Source organism: Sphaeramia orbicularis, chromosome 18 (assembly GCF_902148855.1).
Source record: "Sphaeramia orbicularis chromosome 18, fSphaOr1.1, whole genome shotgun sequence".
NCBI classification, from domain to species: domain Eukaryota; kingdom Metazoa; phylum Chordata; class Actinopteri; order Kurtiformes; family Apogonidae; genus Sphaeramia; species Sphaeramia orbicularis.
Window position 1 is genome coordinate 31,421,656 of NC_043974.1, and position 27,193 is coordinate 31,448,848.

General features: G+C 35.5%; 1 protein-coding gene across 1 annotated transcript in view; it reads left to right on the top strand.

The window, feature by feature from the left end:
* Positions 1-27,193, top strand: part of LOC115438332 (phospholipid-transporting ATPase ABCA1) — a 419,337-nt gene that overhangs the window by 210,015 nt on the left and 182,129 nt on the right. Inside the window, exons 25-29 of the mRNA XM_030161907.1 lie at positions 11,170-11,372; positions 15,642-15,690; positions 18,070-18,177; positions 18,291-18,323; positions 23,021-23,160. Of these exons, the coding sequence (XP_030017767.1) occupies positions 11,170-11,372; positions 15,642-15,690; positions 18,070-18,177; positions 18,291-18,323; positions 23,021-23,160 (533 nt within the window). The remainder of the gene's footprint in view (positions 1-11,169; positions 11,373-15,641; positions 15,691-18,069; positions 18,178-18,290; positions 18,324-23,020; positions 23,161-27,193) is intronic.

A 27,193-nucleotide genomic window follows, 5' to 3' on the forward strand; every position in this document is an offset into this window, starting at 1 on the left:
GAATAACCAACTTGTGGCCACGCCCAGTGAAGGGTGAAGTTGGCCATTGAAGGACCCTGTGGCGGTAACCAGTACCGCGGCCTGTTTACAAAAAGACAGAGCAAAAGAGGATTAAAAAGGAATTTCAATCAGAAACAGGTCATACAACAATCACTGTTTTCTACCGGTGAATGAAAACAGGAGAATCAATTTTAAATGGGTGTTATACTAAACAAAATTTGGCAAGATATTTAATGATAAAAACAGCTGGGTACTTACGTGCATGACAGCTAGCACGCACTTCATCCACTCTCCAGAACGGTCCGGCCAGCAGGGTGGATCCAACCGTCTGTTCAGAGAATAAATAGAATAGATCTTTATTGTCACTGTCACAGGAACAATGAAAATTAGTTTAACAGCTCAGTTCAATCTAGCAGCAAGACGGTGCAAAAGGGGACTGTATAAGAACAATAAAATAAAATATGAATATCACAGTGTTAAGAAAAGTGAACTGTGCAAAGGCTTCAGAATAAAACGTTAATAAACATGCACTACTAAGTAATGCTAGAACTCTGAAATGAACAAAATACACAGAAAGAATACACAAAAGCTAACTTTAAACATAAGCTAACTCTAAACATGTTAAACTTGACGCAGTGTGGATGCTGTGAGTCTGTCATACTGAAGACATTGTGGGTTGTTTAAATGAACACGTCAGCTCAAACAAACATACTTTGTTCCGTGGAGGGCGGGAGCAGGAGGGTGCATCCATAGGCGGAGGGGGGGTGGGCATCTCGGATGCATCAGGCTTCCTCCAGCGCTGCTTCTGGGCCTCAGACCTTCTCCCTTTGCGAGGCATCTCCAAACACACACAAAAGGAAGAGAGAGAGAGAGATGATGTATGTAGAGAAATGTGTGTAAGATGAGGTGAAATGTGTTGAACTGAGGTGAGGTGTCGTGTGGTGTCCAAACGCTGTCCGAAGGCTGTCTGAAGGCTATCCAAAGGCTGTCCAAAGGCAAAGGCTTTGACCAATCAGCGAGGCAACAATGGAAAGACAAATAAAACTCAGTTAGCTAAAATCACTGAATGAATATTACACTGTATTTAATGCTATCATGGTAATAGAAATACAAACATTTTATCATGCAACATGCCTTAAACTATATTATACTCCTCATGATGTCCTGAGTGACTGATAGAACTGATTCTAACATAATGGATCAAAGCACTGTGATGCAGGTTACCTTATTTAATTTAACATCAAAACTCCTTCAATTACACATCTTTCACCACCACAATTTGAGGGAGAAAAATGCTTCAAAGCTACTGTTTAACCACTCTATTTTAAAAGCAAACACTGTGAGGCACAAGCAATATTTTATCCATCCAAATAACACTCAGATAAAAACACTGCTATACACTCGTTAACAGCAATATTAGCAGTCAGTCTCTTTGTGTATGTGTGTCTCTGTGTGTGCATGTAACCCATCTAACCCTAACCCTAAATATTCTACTATATCACTAAAGAGCAAAAGTCATGTGTTGCATTGTATAAATGTGAGGTGGGGTGGGATTTAATAAGTTTTCTTCTTCCCACTCCTTTTTGAAGAATACATATTGAATTTATTTACTAGTGTACATGGCAATTGTTATTTTGTCTTGATCATCTTTATTAATGTATTTGCTCTGATATTAGTATCTTGTATACAAATTTAATTTTTTCTTCTACTCAAAACAAATAGCTGAATGAATGAAAAAAAAGCCTGTTTGGTTTAAAATAATTTCTTCCTGGATTTTTTTTAAGGCTAAAAACTCAAAAAAAAAAAAAAAAAAAAAAGACTGTTCTACCTATTTTGCAAATGCCCATGTTCCTGTGACTTTAATAAAAGAAGCCTCAAAGCATTGCAACTTTCACTGCAATTTTTTGGAAAAGCTGCCACAAAATCAGGCATTTTAGACTGCAACAATAATTAATAAATAAATAACTAAATAACTAAATACATAAATAAATAAAAAAGCCTGCGAAATCCTGGAGGGACTGTTTAACGACACATCTTTCACATCTGCACCACCGCAATTTGAGGGAGAAAAATGCTTTAAAGCTCCTGTTTAACCACACTATTTTTAAAGCAATACTATGAGGCACAAGCAATATTTTATCCGTCCATATAACACTCAGTCAAATCAGTGCTATAAACTAGTTAACATCAATATTAGCAGCAATACATTCTAATAAATATATAATGTCTTCACTATGTCTGTGTGGACACAGAGCAGTTGGATGAAGTCAAGGGAAGGTTAACATCTGGTCCAAAATATTAAATTACAATAATCTATACCAAATGTAGGTAAAATACTTATATTTTCAGGAAAATGTATTTTGAAATTCGAAAAAAATTGTAGGGGGGGGGGGTCGAGGCGTTGTATGAGTGTGAATGTTTGGAAAGTGACAAAGGGTTCTGTCATCATTCTGGATTCATTTTGTAAACTCTCATAGGCTAAATAAACTACATTTATTCCAAATACATTGATGCTTGACTATTATATTATTTATGTCATATTCTAAACACAGAGTTTAAAATTTTGGAAAAAAATTCATTTTAATGTGATTTTTATTCATCCTAATATGTTGCAGATTGCTTGAAATGCTGTCCATCTGTGACGTGTGTTTAAAAGTTTTTGGATATAAAAAATGCTACATAAAATCTTCAAATTTTGAGAAAGAGAACCTAACACGTCATATTTTTATGTTGTAACTTGATATTTCAACTTCAAATTGAAGAACAGACTTTAATCTGAGATTAAAGTTTTTCCATCTGTGACAATCAGCACTGATGACAGTGCACTGCCCAGTATATGTTTCAGCTAAATGACAAGTTTTTATTGTCTAATAATATTTATTGTTGAATATAAATGTATATTGTTATTGAATATAAATGATAAATTAAGTCTTATGTATTTAGGCTATTTTACCTTTTAAGTTAAAAAAAAAAAAAAAGTTGAGCAAAGCTATAAATCAAAGCTTTAAGTTCTTATTAGCTGTCAACACTTCAGTGGTGCAAACTTATATGTTGAAAATATCTCTTTGATCACATGATACTGAAGGTAAACTTCAGTACCTACACCTACCATGATATGCTTAATAAATGCATATATCTATGCAAAAAACATTAGAATATACTGTTAATATTATTTTTATGTTGTAAACATTGTAAAAAAAAAAAAAGTACCGAAGTGAAATAAATAAATAAATAATTGAAATACAAAAATGTTTAATTTGATATTTACTTTTGTTGTCCATCCATGATGCTGCCATTTTTCAAAACTCTTGCTATTTAGGTATGATCAATTTTTTTTTTTTCCCCCTAACCAATTACTAGGTTGTAAAATAGAGGGTTTAAGGTATACACTGAAAATATTTGAGGATGAAATTATCACAGGAACTTCACTTTTGAGAACTTTGTAATTCCTGCAACAAATAGATGTTAATTTTTAGTCCATCCATGATGCAGTAGTTTTTGATATTTCTCAGTTAAAAATATTTGAAACAAAATTTTGCCCTTTGAGTATATTTAAGATCACATTTAGACATTTCCAACTACGTGTAATATTTGTCTTAAACTTGTCTGATTCAAAAGTTATAAATCTAAAAGTAGTGGGCTGTCCATCTGTGACGTGCTTGACCTCGCCCAGTTGAGGCTGCAGTTTAACAATTAAATGGCCTTTTCCACAAGACTAACATTAAAAAATAAATAAATAAAATCTTCAGAGCAGCTTTAATAGAACACAACACCTAGACAATGATTAAAGTACTTTGACAAATTTCAAAAATCTACTGTCACTGCTGACTCAAACTCAAATGGCTAACAACTATTTTACAAAAGAAGACACATAAAAGCCTGACAATAGGTAAAAGTGAATCAAAGTGCTAAATTCCTTCTTGCTTAAAACTCAATTCAGACATGTTTACTCAGAGGAAGTGTCCCATGTGACAGTGAATTTAATAACATGCAACCTCTCTGGAGCAGAGGCAGGTGAACTGGTCTTTTCCACAGCACAAAGAATGAATATTACACTGTATTTAATGCTGCCATGGTAATAAAAATACAAACATTTTATCATGCAACATGTCTTAAAAAACTACATTATACTACTTATGTCCTAAATGACAGATAAAACTTATTCTAACATAATGGAACAAAGCACTGGTATTGGGATCCATGTTATGTTATTTAATTTTAAATCAAAACTCCTTTAATTACACATCTTTCACATCTACACCACCATAGCTTGAAGGAGAAAAATGCTTCAAAGCTCCTGTTTGACCACACTACTTTTAAAGTAAACGCTATGAGGCACAAGCAATATTTTATCTGTCCATATAACACACTGTTAACGGCTTCATAGCAGTGATTTCAGCTAACAGCAAAATGTACAAATTGTCACATACCCATGATCTCACAGCTCTGCTTAGTCCATAAAAAAAAAAAAAAATGCAACTTGAGACACTAAAGTCCACAAATCTACACATTAAACTCCAATAAAACAGAAAGAAATCCGTCAAACTAAACAATCAAAGCAATTAATTGATTTCAAAGACAAAATGAGATGAACACAGCAAGTTAGCTTTCCCCACAGAGGCGCCTTTAGCAGAACAATAAGCTAACCGTTAGCTAACAGTTAGCCATTCACATCACTCAGGACTAGGACACTTTCAAAGATAGAAAATCACAAAGCACAGATATATTCAATGTCTAAAGCACAGGTACTCACCGTTAGCCGGATCCAGAAATCCAAAAGTCCAAGGAAATCCAAAAAAGAGGCAATGGAGATGCGAAATCTGCAGACCAACCGTAATCCACTTTGTCTCAGTGTACGCACAGCAAGCAGCACACGGAGCAACACAGACAAAATGTCGTAGTAGAACCGCCAGTCTAATGGGACTGTATTCATTCAACTGTAGAGGTTTGACCAATCAGAACACACATTCTGTGCGTCTAACCAATCATATGGTGGGAGGGACCAAGCTCGCAGCAGCAAATGGAGGCAGAATGGCTCCTCTCACACTCACACAGACACAACTGTATGAGAGACAGGAGAGGCAGTGGAAAATCACAACTTTTAGACCAATTTCGCTATGATTTGCACAATTGTGGTGACAATGCACAACATGTATGAAGTTTTTGAAAGGAAAATGATGCTCTTTCGTTCAGGGTAAGTTAAAGAAAATGTAGGATAAAGCATTTAAGCTGTAGAGTCGTGTGTGTGAGTTAATAACATGGCTTCTTATAAAGGAAACAAGCGGAGCTGTACAGAAGTCCATAGAGAAAATCACAACTTTTAGATCTATTTGGCTGTGATTTACACAATTGTGGTGATAATACTCAACATGTATTACGTTTTTGATTAGAAAACAATGCTCTTTTAATCGGCCTAAGTTTGAAAAATGTAGGGTAAAGCGTTTTGGCTGTAGAATCCCCTGTTTTCACTGTCCATACTGTCTACTACTGATGTTAGGAGATGATACAAATGAATAAAACCTCCTCTGTCCTGTACATCATTGTCCAAGTTACACAAGCATATTCAGTGTCCTCTTCCTGGTTCCACAAACACTTTCACTGTCCTCTGCCTGTTTAAGTCCATGACATTTTCCTAAAGGGACAGAAGAACATCACACAACCTCCCATATATGATACTACCATTTGAGGGAAATTTACACACAGAGAATACATTCAAAAATATTTTATTATGAATGAATGAATATTTTTTTAATTTTGGTTTTGTACAAGACACATACATACAAAGAAAATACAGTTTACACAACTGGTAACTGAAAAAGGAAGAAGCTGAAGCCAGAGGCTCTTTTATGCTTCTCCTGCTCATATCTTTTGAATTACCTGAAGTTGCAGCAAATAAAACATTAACACAAATTAGTCTACATCCAATTTCATAAGTGACTTAGAGATTATTTTACCTTAATGGCCCTTAAGAATGTGACAAATGAAAGCTTTTTTAAAACTCAACGAGCTGCACAATTTCAATTCATCCTTCAGTTGGTGACACCAATAACAGAAACACAATGATATTTAACATTTGTTCTTACTTTTCATGTTTTAAACACAAATAGGCCTCTTAAATTATAATTTCCTTCTCTTAACTTAAAAAAAATATGGATACAAACAGGAAGACTTTTATTCTTAGCACAAAAAATAATTTCTATTGTTTTTAAGTAAACAATATCAGGAAATTTTAATATACCAGATCCTACAAAAAATGGATTACTTGACTGAAGATATCCAGCTTTATTTATCACTCTAATGGCATTAACTAACATTAATAGCAAATAACATTTATAAATATGATTTTAATAGATATATGAACTTGAAGTCTTCAATTTGTCTGTAACATTTACTTTTTATTTAAGCATTAATATTATTCTCACTGTTCGTGTGAATATGTTTTGTATTTTATGGGGTGATTGTTGGATCAGTGGATTGGATGGATCTGTGGACTGTGTTTGTTCTTAAGAATGAAATAGACAATAAACAAACAATAGCTTTTTTTTCTGTTTAATAATTGGGTCTATGTCTTATACACATTGCTCCAAATTTCCACACAGTATGACACATATGGCATTAATTATTTGATTAAGTATCAACTTCCACACACTGGTGTTTGGGGGGGGAGTATGTCCAAAGTCATTTTGGACAATAGGTCCCACTTATCATTACAAGGTCATGTCCAAGTCCAGCCTGAAGCAGCATGTAGCTGGACAATGACACGGTGAAATGGAGAAACACAGCAGACATGACAGAAGACTGTATTCATCAGTTGTAGTCATGTGTGACCTGATTGGCTGATGCTGATCACCTGACACCTGAGCTTCAACTGTGTGTGTTCTATACTCTGTGTGTGTGTGTGTGTGTGTGTGTATGAGAGAGAATCAGTTTGAATCAGTTTATTCTATCAGTGATAGGAGGAGAAGTAGAAAGAGTAGAAGTAACAGTAATAGTAGTAGTAGTATTTTTAGTAGTAGTAGTAGTAGTATTTGTAGTAGTAGTAGTAGTAGTATTTTAGTAGCAGTAGTAGTAGAATTTTTTGTAGTAGTAGTAGTACTATTTGTAGTAGTAGTAGTATTTTAATAGTAGTAGCAGTAGTAGTAGTATTTTTAGTAGTAGTAATAGAAGTATTTTTAGTAGTAGTAGTAGTAGTATTTGTAGTAGTAGTAGTAGTAGTAGTATTAGTAAGAGTAGTAGTAGTAGAAGTAGTGGTAGTAGTATTTTTAGTAGTAGTAGTAGTAGTAGTAGTAGTCATAGCGGTAGTAGTATTTTTAGCAGAAGTAGTTGTCGTATTAATAGTATTAGTAGTATTATTATTAGTAGAAGTAATACTAGTAGTAGTAGTTGTAGTCGTAGTCGTAGTGATATTAGTAGTAGTACTAGTATAAGTAGTTGTATCAGTACTCTCTCACACACCCAGCGTTGCTATGGACTCTCCAGGGTTGCTATGGGAGCAGAAACATGTCAGACTGATTGGGTTTATTGGACACACCTGGGACACAGAGCAGAGGGGCCGTTACCGCAGCAACGGCGCTGCACTGACACACACAGAGAATGAAACTGACACACAGAGCAGCAGGAATAGACTGAGGCTGGAGCAGAACAGGTCCCGGAAAACTGCTAATTACAGGAAATCCGTAAAAGGTAGGTGAAAACCGAAATAACCGTGAGCTTCAGAGAGACCTGGGGAACACACAGATCTAGGTTTTTTCCCCGTACTGTGAAAAATGACTGAGTTAGAGCAGTGTAAAAACAGTCAACTGACCAAGACAAGAAAGAATCCACTACAATGGAGAGTTAATGGAGGAAAGAAGGGATGAGCCTCCAAACTAGTGCCTGTCATTTCACTTGAAAAAGAGCTAGGTCTTCAAACATGGGTTCATATGAAGCCCAGGAACCATGGCTACGTTTTTGGAAAATATCACTCGCCTGCGATGTATCGTTTGGCCGGGAGGGCGATTTATTCAGAGAATTTTCAGTTGAATTTTCTCTGCCCTCACACTCTAGCGTGATGACATCACACACTCTAACTCAGGAAATTTTGAGAATTTTCACTCAACCCAGGGGTTTTTGAAGACTCACCTATTGAAAACCGTAAACCCTATCCTCATACCAAGTACATTCATGAGGAGAGGACAAAAATGCCTGTGTTTTAAAGTTTAAATGAAGTCTGTAGGTCAAAGTATGGCGAAGTAGTAGCATCTGGAAAAAAGTGGACTTTTCTGGCTGATTTTTTCCTCTCCCCATTAGTTGTAGTCATGTGTGACCTGATTGGCTGATGCTGATCACCTGACACCTGAGCTTCAACTGTCTGTGTTCTATACTCTTTGTGTGTGTGTGTGTGTGTGTGTGTGTGTGTGTGTGTGTGTGTGTGAGAGAGTGAGAATCAGTTTGAATCAGTTTATTCCATCAGTAATAGGAGGAGAAGGAGTAGAAGTAACAGTAATAGTAGTAATAGTACTTTTGGTAGTAGTAGTAGTATTTGTAGTAGTATGTGTAGTAGTAGTAGAGGTAGAATTTTGTGTAGTAGTAGTAGTATTTGTAGTAGTTTTAATAGAAGTATTTTTAGTAGTAGTAGTTGTAGTTGTAGTAGTAGTAGTATTAGTAAGAGTAGTAGAAGTAGTGGTAGTAGTATTTTTAGTAGTAGTAGTAGTAGTAGTAACAGTAGTGGTAGTATTATTAGTAAGTGTAGTAGTAGTAGAAATAGTGGTAGTAGTATTTTTAGAAGTAGTAGTAGAAGTAGTAGTCGTATTAATAGTATCAGTAGTATTATTATTAGTAGAAGTAATACTAGTAGTAGTAGTTGTAGTCGTAGTAATATTAGTAGTAGTACTAGTATTAGTAGTAGTATCAGTACTCTCTCACACACACAGCGTTGCTATGGACTCTCCAGGGTTGCTATGGGAGCAGAAACATGTCAGACTGATTGGGTTTATTGGACACACCTGGGACACAGAGCAGAGGGGCTGTTGCCACAGCAACGGCGCTGCACTGACACACACAGAATGAAACTGAGACACAGAGCAGCAGGAATAGACTGAGTGAGGCACTCAGAACAGGTCCCGGAAAACTGCGAATTACAGGAAAACCGTAAAAGATAGGTGAAAACCGAAATAACCGTGAGCGTCAGAGAGACCTGGAGAACACACAGATCTAAGTTTTTTCCCCATACTGTGAAAAATGACTGAGTTAGAGCAGTGTAAAAACAGTCAACTGACCAAGACAAGAAGGAATCCGCTACAATGGAGAGTTAATGGAGGAAAGAAGGGATGAGCCTCCAAACTAGTGTCTGCCATTTCACTTTAAAAAGAGCTAGGTCTTCAAATATGGGTTCATATGAAGCCCAGGAACCATGGCTATGTTTTTGGAAAATATCATTTGCCTGCGATGTATCGTTTGGCCGGGAGGGCGATTTATTCAGAGAATTTTCAGTTGAATTTTCTCTGCTCTCACACTCTAGTGTGATGACATCACACACTCTAACTCAGGAAATTTTGAGAATTTTCACTCAACCCAGGGGTTTTTGAAGACTCACCTATTGAAAACCATAAACCCCATCCTCATACCAAGTACATTCATGCGGAGAGGACAAAAATGCCTGCATTTTAAAGTTTAAATGAAGTCTGTAGGTTAAAGTATGGCGAAGTAGTAGTGTCTGGAAAAAAGTGGACTTTTCTGGCAGATTTTTTCCTCTCCCCATTCATTTCTATGGGAGTTTTTTCGCATGTTTTTTGCGAATAAGTCTGCGAAAAATTCACGAATCTCTACGAAAAATACATAGCCCGCTATTCCCGATGAAACCGCACGTTTTGATGTATATTGTGCAGGGGTCTTTACAGCGGTTCGGGCCCTATTAACGGACGAAAATGTGTCCGGAAGATGAAAAATAATATTAATAATAATAAACGCGCGGAAGAACAATAGGTGCTCGTGGCTTCGCCACGAGCACCTCTCTCCCATTGCTTTGCAATGGGGGAGAGGTGCTCGTGTCGATGCCCGAGCCCCTAATAAGTAATGCATCTAATGTCAGATAATCAAAGAAGAACACAAGTCTGAGCGTCCATTTTCTCATTGGATGAAAAATAATCTGAACTGATAAATTGATGTCACAATCTGACCACATTGCCCCAACATAGTACAGCCATGTGATAAAGCAGAGCAACCAGAAACCAAAGTTCATCACCATGGTAACGGGGATGCTGTACCATGTGTGTGTAGAGTTATGAGTACCTCAGTGGTGAAATGTAATTATGTGCTCTTACTCTTTTGTTGTTGTATTGTAAAACACTATGATTGAAAGTTCTATATAAGTGCAGTTATTATTATTAAAAAACACAAGAAAGGTTCAAATAAAGGAGCCTCGATCATTATATATCCCCTATCCTGCCACTAGATGCCACTAAATCCTACACAATGTACCATAAACGTCTTTGTTTTTCATGTAAGAGATATACAGTAGTCTTATTTTTCATCAAATCTTGTCTTGACCTTAATATTTATTGTGTAGAATAAATAAATGTGAAGTAAAACCCATCCTACAGGTGATTTACATGTTAGTTAATCTAAATCTGCCTGTTTTTCTTATTTATTTAGCATATAACATGTAAATATAAGATGTAAATTCTATAAAAAGCACATTGATGTTCAGTCATATTTTCACAAGTGATGGCAGGTTTTTATTTATTACCACGCGCACGTTTTCACAAATAATTCAGTCTGATGTGTGGGGCAGATCCATTTACTTCTTCATAAAGCAGCAAAGCCGTCGTTGTTAAAGCTGCAGTAATTATGTATGAGAGGCTGCGGATCAATAATGGATGCAGTGCGTTCTGCAACACTGTCCTGATTGATTCTCACTAAGACCCGGCTTCAGAATGGATGAGGCAGGAGAATTATGTCCACTGATGTGTTTCGGTGTGTTTAAAGGTCACAGCTCCAGGTATGTTGTAATCACTGCAAAATTGACGCTATGTACATAATGATACATAAGAGTCATGGAAAGATATGTCAAGGTACAAATGTGTGGTTTCACTGAGGGTTTAAGCAATTTCGCCATCCTTGGGCTTTTGTTTTTTGTTGCTTTTTTTTTTTTTTTTTTTTTTTTTTTTTCTGCGGTTATTTGTCCTGCAGATTTGACAGCAGTGGGTCAGCTTGTGAGGCGCCATGTCCCAGAGGCGGTCTTCTTGGAGAGCATCGGTCAAGAGATCACCTACATCCTGCCCTATGGTGGAGCCAGAGATGGAACCTTTGCCCTGCTGTTCCAAGAGCTCGACCTAGCGCTGGCTGACCTCGGCCTGACCAGCTACGGCATCTCCGACACCACGCTGGAGGAGGTGCGCTAAGCGTCATATTGACAGCCTAGAGATTAAAACAACCACACATCCAGACACAGATGGACCACTTCTTTGATACGTATAGGACAGAAACGCACATCAACAACTTCGATTTATTTATTTTTTGTTCCCCTGATGTTACTGCAAAGCATTTTCAGCGCACCATATGGCTTTCTCCTGCAGAAACTAGTCCCTCGTTTTAGATTAAAGCATCAATGGACGTCAGATTGAGACATGTGGTTATGTTCTATAGGCAGCAGCAGTAAGTTAAAACTGCATTTATGAGATAACAGGTTTCAGACGCTTGCATCATGTTTGTCTTTTGGTATTTATTCATCATGATAAATTAATAACTCAGTGATGAAAGCCTAGTAATAAAAATTACGGTTATTTAAGTAGCCTCACAGTTCCATACGTGTTGCCATGGCAATATTTTTTTTTAATCAAGGTCTTTTTTATTTTCAATTTTCAAATAAACAACAAGAAACATACAACTTGATCATGAAACTCTTGTATCTAGTTCCTATCCAACTGTCCTCTCACCCCAAATACTGGACCTTTGTTAAGTTTATATACAGCCAGGCATAATATACACACATGCAAAAATATATCAACCCCCGTCAAACACATTAACACACACACACACACACACACACACACACTTATTTATTTATTTATTTATTTATATAAAACCAACCCACCAAAGGGTCCAATTCAGGTCATGGGATGAATTTTTAAAATGCGAAAATTACAGTGGAGATATTACCAATCAAATCAAGGATGTCAAAACCTTTTTATTCATATTCCACATACAGACCAATATGATCTAAAGTGGGTCAGACCAGTAAAATATTATCAAAATAGCCTATAGATAATGACAACTCAAAATTTTCCTTTTTTGTGTCAGTGTCAAAATTTGAATTCCATAAAAATGTTTATATTTACAAACTATCCTTTCACACAAAATGTAAATAATGTTACGCCCCGGTCTAGGGGTTCACCAGGGCGAACATAATATGCTCAACTTTGTCCCCTCCCAGCTCCCAAGCACACACATCAGTCGAAAACTAAAGTTTACTATGTTTATTACAATTATTTTTTTCTAAACAACTAAGGAAGGGTAAGGGGAGGGAGCGGCTAAAACAACAAACAAAATATCTTCTGTCAAGTTTAAACTAACTTACCTACTCAAAATAAATGCGAGAAATAAAATACAGAACACTAACCTGAACTTCCTAACCAAAAACAGGAGAAAACGTTGAGAAACAAAAGAGCTGACCTCCCCTACCAGAAAAAGGTTCAATTTAACAAAAGTATTCACAACCATAAATGTACAATCGAATTATCACACGAAGACTGACGGTCACACACACGGACGCGGGTTGGAAGCTGGCAGAAGGCAAGAGAGAGCGAGGACGGAAGCTCCAGGGCCATTTTTAAAGGGCCGGGCAATCATGCTCCACCAATCAGCAACCTGCAACACAAACCAGACACAAAAGGGGCAGAGCACACCTACAGGTCAGGGGAGAACACACACACTAAATAGAAAACACATACATATAAATAGACAAATTATGACCCTGGGTCATAACAATAACTTGAACAAATTTTAAATCTGTGCAATTTTTACAATATTCTGCCTGTTATTAAGTGTTTTGTGTATTTGTAGATCCACTGTGATCTGTTCGTTGGAATGCACATGCGTAAATGATAAACTAAGGCAAAATATTGTTAAAATTGCACTTATCTTTCTTATGAAATTTCAAGTTCATGTTATTCACATTTTTAAGGAAACTTTGTAGATGTAAACATTTTCCTAATGCAGTTTTTCTTTATTCAACTGTTATTTTTTAACTAGTCTGGCCCATTTGACATCATATTGGGCTGAATGTGGCCCCTGAACTGTTATGAGTTTGACACCCCCTACTGTACATTCACCTGAGCAGAAGAAAATCAGCTCAACAAAACCAATTGTTGGTAAATAGAGCACAATCCAAACAACAACCACTTAAATGAGCAAATATTTAAAACAAGCAAAGAGTCTGAGACCAGTTTATGTCATGAATAATTTAATAAAACAACAGACCAATGAGACAAACTTTGCAAGGCTATGCTAACACTAAGCACATCCAACAGTACAAAGTTTGTTTCTTTCCCACTAAAACTCATTGAACAGCAAAAAAAATTTAAAAAAAAAGTTGCATTATGAGATGATTGGAATTTTCCCTTCTTTTTTTTTTGTTTGTTCACTTAAGTTTTTATTCAACTTTTATAAACACAGTCACCAAAAACAACAAAAAAACAAACTGTATGACACTACATTCATATTATTCAGTCCTTCCACCATCTGTAATCAGTCCATTTATTCCATTTTTTGTCCATTTGTGCTTCTTGTTGTCGCAGTTTGTGAATCATTTCTTCCATTCATGGAATTTTGTCTTACTTTTGCCGTTTTGTGATTATAACTTGGTTTAAAGGGGTCATATTCTGCTAAACCCACTTTTATTAGTCTTTGTTACATTTATTTTTGTATTTGAACCCTAATAGTTCATAGAGTTTGAATTTGAACCCTCTAGGTGCTGCAAAGCTATCTTTATATTCATTCTGGCAAAAATCGAGTGGATTTCTGCAAGCTGTTTTAATTCCTTCTTAATTTGTTATGTATATACTGTAACTAGGTACGTCACAACATTTGCACACAAAAGGTCAAGACGAACATTTCTCCGAGTACGACATAATTGTTTGTCAGCAGTAGCTAAAACTAGTAGTAAAAACTGAAAATATGTCCAAACTTTGAGCCGATTACCTAAAATGTTCAATTGTTGGTTGAATGGGACAGAGCAGCACAGTCAACAGCTTGGAGGAGGTGGGGTCATATGCATTTAAAGGGCCAGCGCTCAAAACGACCTTTCTGGTGTCATTACTCAGAAATAGGATTGAAGATGGACCTGTGGAGTTGAATTAATGAAGAATTCAGACCCAAACATAGCATTTACAGTTTATGTAGATCACAGAGAAATGTTTTAAAATGCATAATTCCATTTAAAAAGCAAAATATCATTCCTTTAAATGAATGAAGCGTCTGCTAGCAGTTAATCCATTTCTTTGTGTTACATTGAAATGATTCAGACTGGAAACAAATAGCCGAGGGTTTAACCGGTTAAACATGGATATAGACTGTCCGCAACTCACACACATATATTTTTCAGTCATTAATATAATTATTTTTATCATCATGCCATTTTCTTTTTTTTTTTATGTCAGTTCTCGCAGTTATATGACTTCAAGGCTATTATGTTACGCTTTCATTAATCTTTAAGCTCATATAAACTTAAGATGCAGCTGTTTTTATTATTAGAAGTATTAGTCATAGGAGATTTGGTAGTAGAATGTATGTGATTATACAGTGCACTCTCTTATTTTGTCCTTTACAAATGAGTCACACGGTATGTTTGCCACGCAGGCTACTCATGAATCATAAAACTGAGCGACTGTTGGCTAATGCTTTTCATGTAACTCAGACATGAATCAGACACTCGTAGCCTGCAGGCAATGTGAATAATTCCTTTTGAATTTCTAAAATTCAGACACGACAAGGCTATTTCATCCTTCCATGTTTTCTTTTGAAGTCTGACTACATTTTAATTGAAACGCTGAGATTTTCACCAATAAACAACAACGGCAGGATGCTTCATGCAACTTAGACGAATAATACACTGCATTTGGGCACTGTAACTACGCATTTTTTTTCTTGGGAATCATAAATATGAGTGTTCCTTGATGTCTTTTAAGTCATACTAACACAGCTAACCCCATTACACCACATCAGTACGGAAAATAAATACTGTACTCCTCTCAGAAGTGTTAAGAGACATTTAGTGGGCAGATGTTTAAAGAGGGATAAACATACAAACAGTAAAGCCTAAAAAAAAAAAAAAAAAACCAAGGTCAGCGATGATTTTATTTGTTTTGACATATGGCCTAAATTAATAAATAAAGTCAGGAAGGGCATATCTTTTGGAGCGGCCAGTTGGCAGATGCTCAAGTAAAGGTTAGCATCTGAATTGGATTTTTTTTAAGCTGAAATCATGTTTATTGCAGGAAGAAATTAAACATAACCAGTGTAATTAAGCCATAAACATGCAGCAGCTTTCGTCGAAGTATCCCCGGTTTGCATTTATTTGGCTCGTGTGCGTGGTTATATAATGATTTTCTAATGAAGTTTATGCTCAAGATGTGCTGCTCATGCATAATTTGTTCGTTTCACAGATATTTCTGAAAGTGGCAGAAGACACTGGAGTGGACGCAGAAATACAAAGTGAGTGACAAAGTCTTCACAGTGTAATACAGTATGTGGTAGAATATGGACAACAATGGAGAAAAGTCACTTAACCCATTAGGGTGTGGTCAAGCGAGTGATGCAGTGAGAAAGCACTGTACAGCAATACTTACTATTCCATATCTGTTTTTAAAAATGAATTTAGCAGCAACCATAATAGCTCAAATTGTAGGTCTAAGCAACTACTTTAACCCTTTCATGCATAGTGGTCATTACAGTGGACAGCTACTCTCCAGCTGTTCTCTTATATATTCATGGATTTTGTTGTTTTAGTTCCATATCAGCCAACACAGCGGACATTTGTGCATCATCCCATACACTGCGATTCATACAATTACTGTAACTTTGCTGTTCTTGATAAACCTGATCTAGAGTAACATGTTTAAGTGTAAGTCAGTTGTTGTTATTAGTCTGTAATTAACAGTTTTTGTAAAAATTTAGTTTTTTTTGTTTTGTTTTGTTTTTTGCATATTATCTCCATGAATTGAGTAATGACTGGTATTAGAGTGTTAAAATGTGAGAAAACATCAGAGCAGCAGCATTAAAAAGAAATGTCTGGTAAAGGTTCATACTGTCTTCCACATATAATTATTGTAGATAGGGATGTAATGATATGAAAATTTCATATCACAGTTATCATTATTGTCGCGATATTGTTGAAATGTGCTCAAAATGTTCAGAAAGTACTTATACATACACTGAAATAATTTAACCAAGTTGTATTTTGGAAAAAAAAAAAAAAAAAAAAAATAGGTATAATGTATAATGTACTTTCTGTTGGCAGAAACATTCAAATATTAACATGTCAACATCTAACATACAAATGTGCACTAAAGATGGTTCCATATGCCCATTGTTTGACCATTTTCCATATCAAGTTTGCGTTGTTTTTCTTTTTCATAGATAGATCGTCTCTCTCTCTCTCTTTCTCTTTCAAAATGCAGTAATCAAACACGGTTATCATGATAATTAGAATTTAAACGGTAATACTAACCGTCAGGAATTTAACCGCAGTTTATCGTTATACTGATAATCGTTACATCCCTAATTGTAGGTAATTCATTTATCAGACAAACTAGTAAAGAGAGTAAACAAACAACTACCCCTGTCTGATAAATGACTTACCTAAAATAAGCATTAAAAATGATTTTATTTCATAGTTTTTGCACAATATATCAGTAAATACATGTTTCCTTGCTTTGAAAATTAAACGTGTGGTGTCCAGCCGAGCAGACATTTTTGCAACTGCATGAAAAATAGATTCATAAGAAAAATTTCTTCAGGCATGTTTTTTTTTCATGCCTAAAGAGGAATAAAAACACTTAGGAAAAAAAAAAACTTGATTAAGGATCTCATAATTCATACATGAAAGGGTTAACATGCCATTAAGGAATAATAACCAAATATTTAATAAAAACATGAATATTAATATAAGTAATATAATATAAATACTATATAATAAATAAATACTATAGAATATAAAACTATATTGTGGCATTTGTCTTTGTTTTGTATCCCAGACCCCTGTAAGAAAAGAAACACCTGAATTCAGTGTGTCCCAATACTTTTGTCCATGTAGTGTAGATAGTTTTACATTTTATATCTTTTGTTATTTTCATCTTGTTACGTCTCTAGTTGTTTTATCATCTTGTCTCTTTTACATCATTTATATCTTGTTACATTTTTTATGTCGGTAACTCATTATATCTCCTGAATTGTTTGTTTTGCACATTATACCTTATACCTGGTCTTGTCTGTGTCTTTTTTTGTCTTTTTTTCAGCCTTTAAACTTGGAAGACGTAGTGATTTAATATTCATTGTGATAATTATCAGTATTTACACATACTGTATGTGAATTTTCATCATGAAACATTTTTGTTGTTACCTTATCGCCCAGCCCTTGTGTTGAAGTCTATGTGGAAGAATAGCTGCTGCTCTGCAAAAGCTGATGTCGACTCAAATAAACATCCTTTACCCTTAAGAGACACTCAGGTCATAGATATTTCAGAAAAAAAAAAAAGTTTAAATGTTGGTATTATTCAGTTTTGTTTGTCTTCAGATACATTGTTCAAGCTCATATCCAACCACTTCCTGTTTCTCAGTGATTGATCCCGGTGGATGAATCATATGCTCCCATATATCTTTTTTTTTTTTTTAATTTTTTAAATTTTTATTTTTTTCCAATTCTAAATAACTTCACTTTTCACTTCTTATTCTTCCGATCCTTTTAACACCTGGGTTTGTGCTTTTACAGGGAATAATATGGCATCATGCAGGGCAGGTAGCTATTCTTATTGTTATTTATAACCCTAAATTGGGTCAGGCCAAAACAACATATCTTATTTGTAATTCCCACAGCAGCAAAGGAGACGCCGGTGAGAGACTGCAAAAGAAACTCCCGCGAATTCAGGCGGAACAGCATCGCCAGCGTCCACATGAAAACAGAGCAAGTCAACGGAAAGAGTGGCAAGTCCTAATAAATTTACCATTTCACTGCAGGGAGCTCATTTGCACAATCGTGAACGTTTTTATTAAAGTGTATTGTTGACATTTTACTGATTTCTCTGTTTCTAATTTAGAATTAAAAGAGAAGTTTACCAGTAAAGTCGAAGGTAGGTATCATATTTTTATTAAATGATCACATAATATGTTTATTCTGAGTTTATTTGGCTGCAGGAGGCTGTTCTGTTTCCATATGAATGATTTATTTGTGTTTTGAACATAACCACAACAATACACTCTGTATATAAAGGAAACCCCCTGTGACAGGAAGTAAAGACAGAGGTAGTAGTGATGTTCAGACAATACGGTGAAAGAATAAAGAGGAAAACGCTAGTGAAAGAGTAAATACAAATATGTCATATCTGACAGATTGGACAAAACATGGTGTGTGCTTTTAACAGAGTAAAATAAAGTGTAAAACGAAATCACAAAATTAACAAGAAATAATAATTTCAAACAAATTCAAATCAAACAAGTAGTGCCAGGCACAACAAACCAAGGTTATTATCGTTAACGAAAACTAGAATTGTAAAAACATTTTCGTTAACTGAAATAAATAAAAACTATAATTAAAAGAAAAAACAATAACTAACTGAAACTGTATTGTGTGTTTATAAAACTAACTAAAACAAATAAAAATTATGGATAAAATTCCCTTTGTTTTCGTCTTTGCCAGTGTCGGATTGATATAAAATCGATTTATTTCCCTCAAGTAATTTTAGCTCCCGGCACCATATGATCTTTAATGGTCCGTCACTTCTCGTCACTTGTGGTTTCCAGTCGTCTTCTGGTCCCCACTACCTGGAAACATGGAGACTAAAGTTGGGAGAAAGCAGCAGAGTCCTGTCTGGGATTTATTTGAATTCGACGGTGAAGAAGAGAAAAGATATGAAAAAACTAAAACTAAGCATTTAGAAAATAATGAGAACTAATAAAAACAAATGAATTAAAACTAAATGAATTGGAGAAAAAAAAGTCAAAACTAAGTAAAACTAAACTGTAATGAAAAATCCAAAACTATTAGAACCTTGCAACAAACCCCGCCCCTTGCACATATTTCACCTATTAAAAGTAAACTAGTGCGTTGACCGCTGGAGATCCATAGGTTTTATATATGGTAGTTTTTATGCTGTTGTGTATTCGTACATGTTGTCTGTTATCTGTCCAGCAGTCACCGCCAAAGTGTCTGGCTATAGCAACATGATTGTAAGGCTGTTGTATTCCAAAATTATTCATATCTCCCAAAATATTGGTCCTATCTGCTTATTGTTTTCACTACGGTCTCCATTGGCTGAAAATATATAAGTATGCCAAACTGCAGTAGTTGGCTCTTTCTGGATTTTGCGTGAATCCTTGGACACACACACGCACACAGAGGCTACTGGGCTTTTATAATATAGATGGGAAGATTTTAAACATTCATAAAAAATTTAACTTTGACCTACTGTTCCCAAAATGTAATGAGATTTATTCTGGGTCACTGGCAATCTATAAAAGTCAGTCTGGTATGAATTCAACCAATAGTTTTGCTGCTACAGACAGGTGGATTTTCGCCCCCATTATAAGTAAATGGGGAAAAAAAAATATTTTAAAAATTCATAAAAAATTGAAACTTTGACCTAATGTTCTCAAAATGTAATGACATCTAGTCTGGGTCACTGGCAATCTATAGTCCAAATGTGGTATTAATTTAACTGGTAGTGTTGCTGCTAGAGTGTTAACAAACAAACAAACCATACCAAAAACTATACCCCTTGTCTTGGGGGTTGGGGTAATAAAATGAAATAAAATGTAAAAAAAAAAAAAAAAAAAAAAATTATAAGATGATAGAAAAAAAGAACTCGGCTAAAAGGTGTCAGTATGATGTGAATTTTAGGAATCTGTACACTAAAGCCAGTTTTCCGGATGTGATAGATCCATTAGATGTGAGAAGGGGAAGTGTTGATTCTTCCAGGATGTCAGACTCGCAGACATCGCTAACAATGTAAGAAAATCAGCAATTACAGCAAAATAGTCGGTGATTAGTAAAGAGAGATAGGAGGAGAAACAGGTCAACTTAGCGGTGGATGTGTTAGATTAGATGGTCTGAGGTGGCACAGTTTGAATCAATGTACGGTTCTATGGAAATATTTAGGCATCTTTGGGGAAAAGTAACATAATTTTATGTTTCATGTCTTAAACATATAAACAAAACCTCTGCAGAATATGGAAAAAAATTACAATATTACCACAATATAAATGTACTATTACTTTTTATACCATAAACTACACAAAGATTTAAAGAAATACACCATTATGGGACATGCAGAAGTGTTTCTTCCCATACACTGTGGGTCTTCCACAGCTCATTAGAGGAACCCACGGTTGTCGAGGTTTTGCACAGCCTTTGAAGAGTCACATTATTAAAAAAAAAAAAAAAAAGCTCTGAAATAAGCACCGACTCACCCTTGGAAATGACAGTTGTTGACATAACTAGTGAGCTGATTAAGATCTGAGCGTAGGAACACTAAGAGGAACACTAAGGATTTTTGTATAATTTGTTAAATAAAATATATCTATGCCTATATACAGCCTTTTTTTTTTTTAAACATACTCTGCAGGGACTGTGTTTATGTCTTTTAATAGAAAATTCACCAAATTGAGATAATTTTCAATTGTACATACTCTGATTTTTCCCCTTCTATTCCAAAAAACACTAACTTCACAGTAAACTCTCTCCATTGCTAATGAAAATCAATATTCCGCTAACATCCCTGTTTACATACAGCCGTACATACATGATTACAGATAGTTAAATAGTGGCAGATGTTCCACTGTATGAACATACCCTCCTGTTTTCATTACTTCCAACACCGTCTTGAAAAGGTCAATTTATTGATATTTTTTCATATCCAAAGACCTGTTCATATCCTCTTTGATTATGTTTAACAGTAGCCGCGTTCCTCCTTCTGACTACAAATATATTCTGTTGTTCGGAACGTCCATCTTTACCAGAGAGGATCTTTGTTTCCACCATGAATGACACACATTTTAGTGTATTTTTGCAGATTTTTGGTATATTTCAGTGCATTTTTTTTTGTGGTTTTTAGTGTATTTTTGTGCATGCTGGTGTATAATAACTCCAACTATCATCGATGGGTGGAGGGGTTTAGGTTTGAACTTCAGCAGCTTGAACATCAGTAGCAGAAACATTAGTCATGGACAAATGGAAATGGAACATTAACTGGATTGAAACATGGTTAAAACTGGTTCAGCACAATAACTATGAGGCCTGTTGGACAGTTATTTATGTGAATGGAACAGCTGAAATTGGACCAAAAATACCTTGAAAAAATTTCTTAAATTCAGATTCATCAAACCTGCAGGTATCCTGATTGTGTATTTAGTGTAATTTTTATGTATTTTAGTGTCAATTTTTTTGTATTTTAATGTATATTTTGTGTATTTGAGTGTATTTTAGCATATGTTTGGTATATTTCAGTGCATTTTTTTGTGGTTTTTAGTGTATTTTTGTGCATGTTGGTGTATAATAACTTCAACTGTCATCGATGGGTGGAGGGGTTCAGGTTTGAACTTTAGCAGCTTGAACATCAGTAGCAGAAACATTAGTCATGGACAAATGGAAATGGAACATTAACTGGATTGAAACATGGTTAAAACTGGTTCAGCACAATAACTATGAGGCCTGTTGGACTGTTATTTATGTGAATGGAACAGCTGAAATTGGACCAAAAACATGTCTTAAATTCAGCTTCATCAAACCTTCAGGTATCCTGATTGTGTATTTAGTGTAATTTTTATGTATTTTAGTGTCAATTTTGTTTGTATTTTAATGTATATTTTGTGTATTTGAGTGCATTTTAGCATATGTTTGGTATATTTTAGTGGGCTTTAGTGTATTTTGTGTGCACGTCGGTATATAATGACTCCAACTGTCATTGGTGTGTGGAAGGGTTCAGGTATGAGCTTCAGCTGCTTGCACATCAGTAGCAGAAACATTAGTCATGGAGAGATGGAAATGGAACGTTAACTGAATTGAAACATGGTTAAAACTGTTTTAAACTGCTAAAAAGGTTAATGTCACTCTAACTAGGAGTCACTGTTAAGTATAAATAAAATAATTTGTCTAAAACATAAAAAAACAAACAAAAAAAACCCCCCAACTTGTTCAACACAACAACTATGAGGCCTGTTAGACCGATATTTATGTGAATGTAGGGTCTAAAATTTGACTAAAAACGCCTTGAAGAATGTCTTAAAATATCATAAACTTGCCTTCATCCAACCTGCAGATACACTGATTATACATGTACAAAGTGGGATTTGTAAGTGTTTGAAGATGTGACTTTTAAACAAAATAACTGATCAAAAGATGAAAATATTCTATTGATGTGAAGCTGCCTTCCAGAGACAATCCCATCATCCATCCTTGTTATAAAAGCGAGTTTGCAGAAATACAGTGAAGGGCCAATTGGGTCAGAATCATCTCACCTGTCTCTCCACTCATCTTTTAATGAAAATACCGGCTTTATTATCATAATGACTGCCGTAAGCTTTAATGTATGCTTTCTTTTTTCATCCCGGATACAGAAAGCTTGTTTATCACACTTTTCAAAGAGTGGGTTGTTTTCAGATTTACACCATTTCCACATTGATGTTGTTAAAAAAAATAGGAGTGGTACCTCAGCTGACAACTTTAACACCTGAGTTGAATTTGATCAGCTCATTAGCTCTTCCAAGTTGCATTTTCCGGTGTTTTACATATGCATTAATGATAAATAACACTGCATCGTCATGTCCACTCCAGACCTAAAGAAGAACACCAGCGTGAGTGGGAGGGGATCGACGGTCATCACCGGGTGGAGGCTGATCAGGAGGCAGTTCTTGGCGCTTTTTATCAAGCGCTTCCACCACGCCCGAAGGAGCCGCAAGGGACTCATTGCCCAGGTAATGGCCTCAGTCTGTCATATTGATGAATTGAAGGGTTGTACAAGGAGGTTCCATGGGAGGATCAAGGTAGTATTGTATGAAATACATGTTGGCTTTAAAATCAGTTAATGACACATATGATAGAGTAAGCTAATTCTAAACCTAGTGGGAAAACGTCAGGTCATCCATCTTGATGGACTCGATAGTTGAAAAATTGAAGTTGAAGAAGAAAGTGGCATAAAAGTTTGACAAATGTGTGGAGCAGTGCCAGAATAATGCGAGCTCTAATCATAAATAGTCATATCTTTACTCCCTTTGGATGGGATGCTTTATCCTGAAGGATGCTCAAAGGACTAAAAATGAAATGGGTAGGGAGGGGTTTTATGCGGCTGTGAATCAGATCTTTCTCTCTAGTTCAGTGGTTCCCAACCTTTTTTGGCTTGTGACCCCATTTTAACTTAAATTTCTGGCAACCCCAGACATTTAAATAGTGCCTTTTTTTGCTAAAATTAATTTATTTTTGATCATGTAATAGTTTGCTATACTATGTTGCAAATAAACATTAATTTTAGATGACATTTAGCCTATATAATGTATATTATTATGGACAGAGGCAGAAAAGCCAGGTGTAGATTACTGCACAAAGTGAGAATGTTATTTTCCTTGGTCAGGATATGTACAGTCAGTCCAGCTTGGATTTACAAGGCTGACAATTAATACTGAACAAACAAGAACTCAAACTATGAATTATGAAAGAGCTGCAGCATCTGAAACCGACCACAATGAACATTTGACAGATAAACAGAACCACAGTGCTTCAGTTTCAGAGTTTGTCATGTCTTTAATGTATTGGGATTGTCTCTCTTAATTCACCATATATTTTTTATAAGTAAGTTTTTATTTTTATCAATTACTAGAAATTTCAGGAGACCCCATTTGAATTGCAGGTGACCCCAAGGTTGAAAAACACTGCTCTAGTTTGAGAGAAATAGTAAATGATAAATGTAGTAATGATGGGATGCCTATAACGCTAGCTGAGCAGTTGTGTATATGTGCGTAGTGTGTTGTTGAAACGTGTTTGGAGTTTGGCGTCAGCGTCACCTGATCCGTGTGATCGGCACCGGAAAAGCAAAATGACACCCGTGATTTGTTTTTCCTTCACTTTACCGCGTGCTAATCATGTGTTTTCATTATCCAGGTATTAAATGTGATCGCATAACAATTACAGAGATGACAGACTGCTATTAGCCTATTAAGTGTACGTCTGTATTATTCTCTTTCTTATAAACACAATTTTCAGAAGTCAAAACCAATAAATAGACATAATTTGAACTAGTCAGAACTAATTTTTCGAGTTAGCAATTGCTGAGGTTGTTGTGTTTTTGTTTTTTTTTTCTCCCTCAAGTTCTAAAAAGTACTCAGAATTAAATCATGTCAACGCCGGTGGATCCACACCCATCTCGACTGGTGGTGTGTATGTAAATGTCACGAAACAGCATCGGTTTTGACAGCTGCCACGATGCCGGAGTGTTCATCGCCGTGGAAACAGTTGAGAAGTGCAGCTCACCCACTCCTGTGAACTGCCCTGCGAGTGTACGAGAGAGGCAGAACAATGTTTCACCTCTGCTAAGGTGTACGGGTTCTTCTTGTAATTTGCTGCAGTACCAATCCCCATTAGTCATTGTCAATCTCAGACGTCCCTCTTTAGTGGCGATAGAAGGATCAGCGTGTGTGAACGTGCATGTACAAGGTTGCACATTGTCTGCAAGGGCGCAACTCCTACCTCTCCCCCTTTATTCATTTTGGCTAAAGGTTTTTTTTTTTTTCCCTTCCCATCATGTCAACAGCTTCCATTGTCAGCAGATATGATTGTGTGGTGGGGTAATCTCCTTGAATACAAGTGGTTAGGGGAATATAAAAGAGATTATGGCATGAAGCACAAAAGGAGTGATTTATGGGAATGAAAGTTGGAGACAGGCGACTCTTGGCAGTGTCAGACCGAGGGGAAAGCACTTATTGGTAACATAGCAGGGTTCGAATCGCAGGCCGACCTGATCCGAGCAGCAGATTTTTGGTCAAGTTCTTATACAAATACCATCCCAGTGTCTGAAATCATCTTAAAAATTTGGTTTTGGATCTTAACCCTTTATAGGGCACTCATAGAAATACTCAAAAAATGTTATTGCTATGTAGAAAATCAAGGTTAATGAAGTTACCATATTTGGTTCCTTACCCCTATATGGTTAAAAAAAAAAAAAGTCCAAGAACACATGTAAGGTGAACAGATCATGTATTTTAGAACATTAGAGCATCAGTTTTACAACATTACAACAAGTGCTGATCCAGACCCCTGTCCACATCCACATTCTCCCTTTGAACGTCATTCCATACATTAGTACCATTACTTCATGGTACCTAACAAAGCAGGTACACTCACTGTTTACGCAGAGGTGGACCTTACAGACCCTGTAGACCACATTGGAACCTGAGGTTGTTTGATTGATTGATTTTGATTGACTGATGTATTTATTTCGAATATAAATGTCAAAAAAGAAGAAAAATAGACAAAGAAAACATTTAATCATAAGACATAAGACATACAATACATATTTGAAATTTATTGTTGACTCACTGTCCTCTGCTGTCACTGTAATGTTTGTAGAGGTTACCAAAAATAGTCACTTGCCTGATTAAGGGTTAAAACTCTATAAAAATGTCAGGAATTGTCTGAGGGGAAGGATTCAACCCAATCGTTAGCATTTATATTTTGTCCCTATTTTGTGTTGTATTTTACAGTGTTTTGTGTGTGTACAAGTACAGTGGGCCTGTCTCAAATATTACATCATCACCGTATCAGAATTACTGCTGATAGGGATTATTTAATATAATCATGATAATCCATTTAGCTTCATAAAGCCATCAATATTTCCACATAATTTTCCACCGTGTGACCTTTGACTCTTTTACAAAGTGTCATTATCAACAATTTAGTTTTATAGTTTACTAATTTAAGTATTTTATGCCAAATACACCTAAAACTGGGGCAGTTTTTTTGTTTACAGTGACTTAAGGTGAAACAGAAATGTGATTTTATTTGTTCAAGTGTTCATTCCCAGTAAATGTTTGTTCTTCATTATCAGATGTAAAAATAAACTGTTAAACATATTTATAATTAGCAGAAAAAGATACAATGAACTACAGTCATTATATGGTAATAAATCACAAACTAATATTTTCATTAGCATGGTAGCCCTAAATATTGAAAGTGAAGTGTCGCATTTTGATTTGGCGAGTAAATCTCAGAAGGCTATCAGCTGCATTTACACTGAAATGTTTACTTGAAAGTAGTCTAAAACACCTGCTGTCAAGAGTGTAATACACAGACAGAGCCCTGGACTTCATGGTTCATTCAGGTGCACCATATAAACTATAAAATCTATACCTGAATGGCCACAAACTCAAATGCTTTGTTTAATTGCATAAACCAGTCTCATTCAGCATTTTTAATAATTAGATGTAATTTTTTTTCCATATTGGCAGATTTTATGACATCTTTTGTGTGTTTAGGTTCTGATATGTTTGTATAGTCAGTTAAAGTGAGAAATATTTGTCACATCATATTAGATTAGATTAGATTAAATTAGACTAGATTAGATTTTATTGATCCCACAAAAGGGAAATTCACTGGTCAAGGCAGCAACATAATAAAGTGCAAGAAGAAAATGTGCATGCTTAAATATAGTGCAAAAAACAATATAAAATAATTATAATATTAATCCTCCAGTATCCTGTCCAGCAAGGCCCTTACTAAGCACCAAGTGTGCCTTTTTGGCACACTTGTAGAATAATGTTGAAAAAATTTTCATACGGTTTGTTTTTAATTCTTTTACACTTTTTTTTCTATTTCATCAACTTGAGCCGTAAATAAAAATACCAAATACCCAATAATTGTCACATTCTTTAACCCTTTAAATGCCGTGTTTGTGTTGTAAACAAACCATTTTTTTTTGGATGAAAAAAAACATTAAAAAATAATTTTTTTTCAATATAC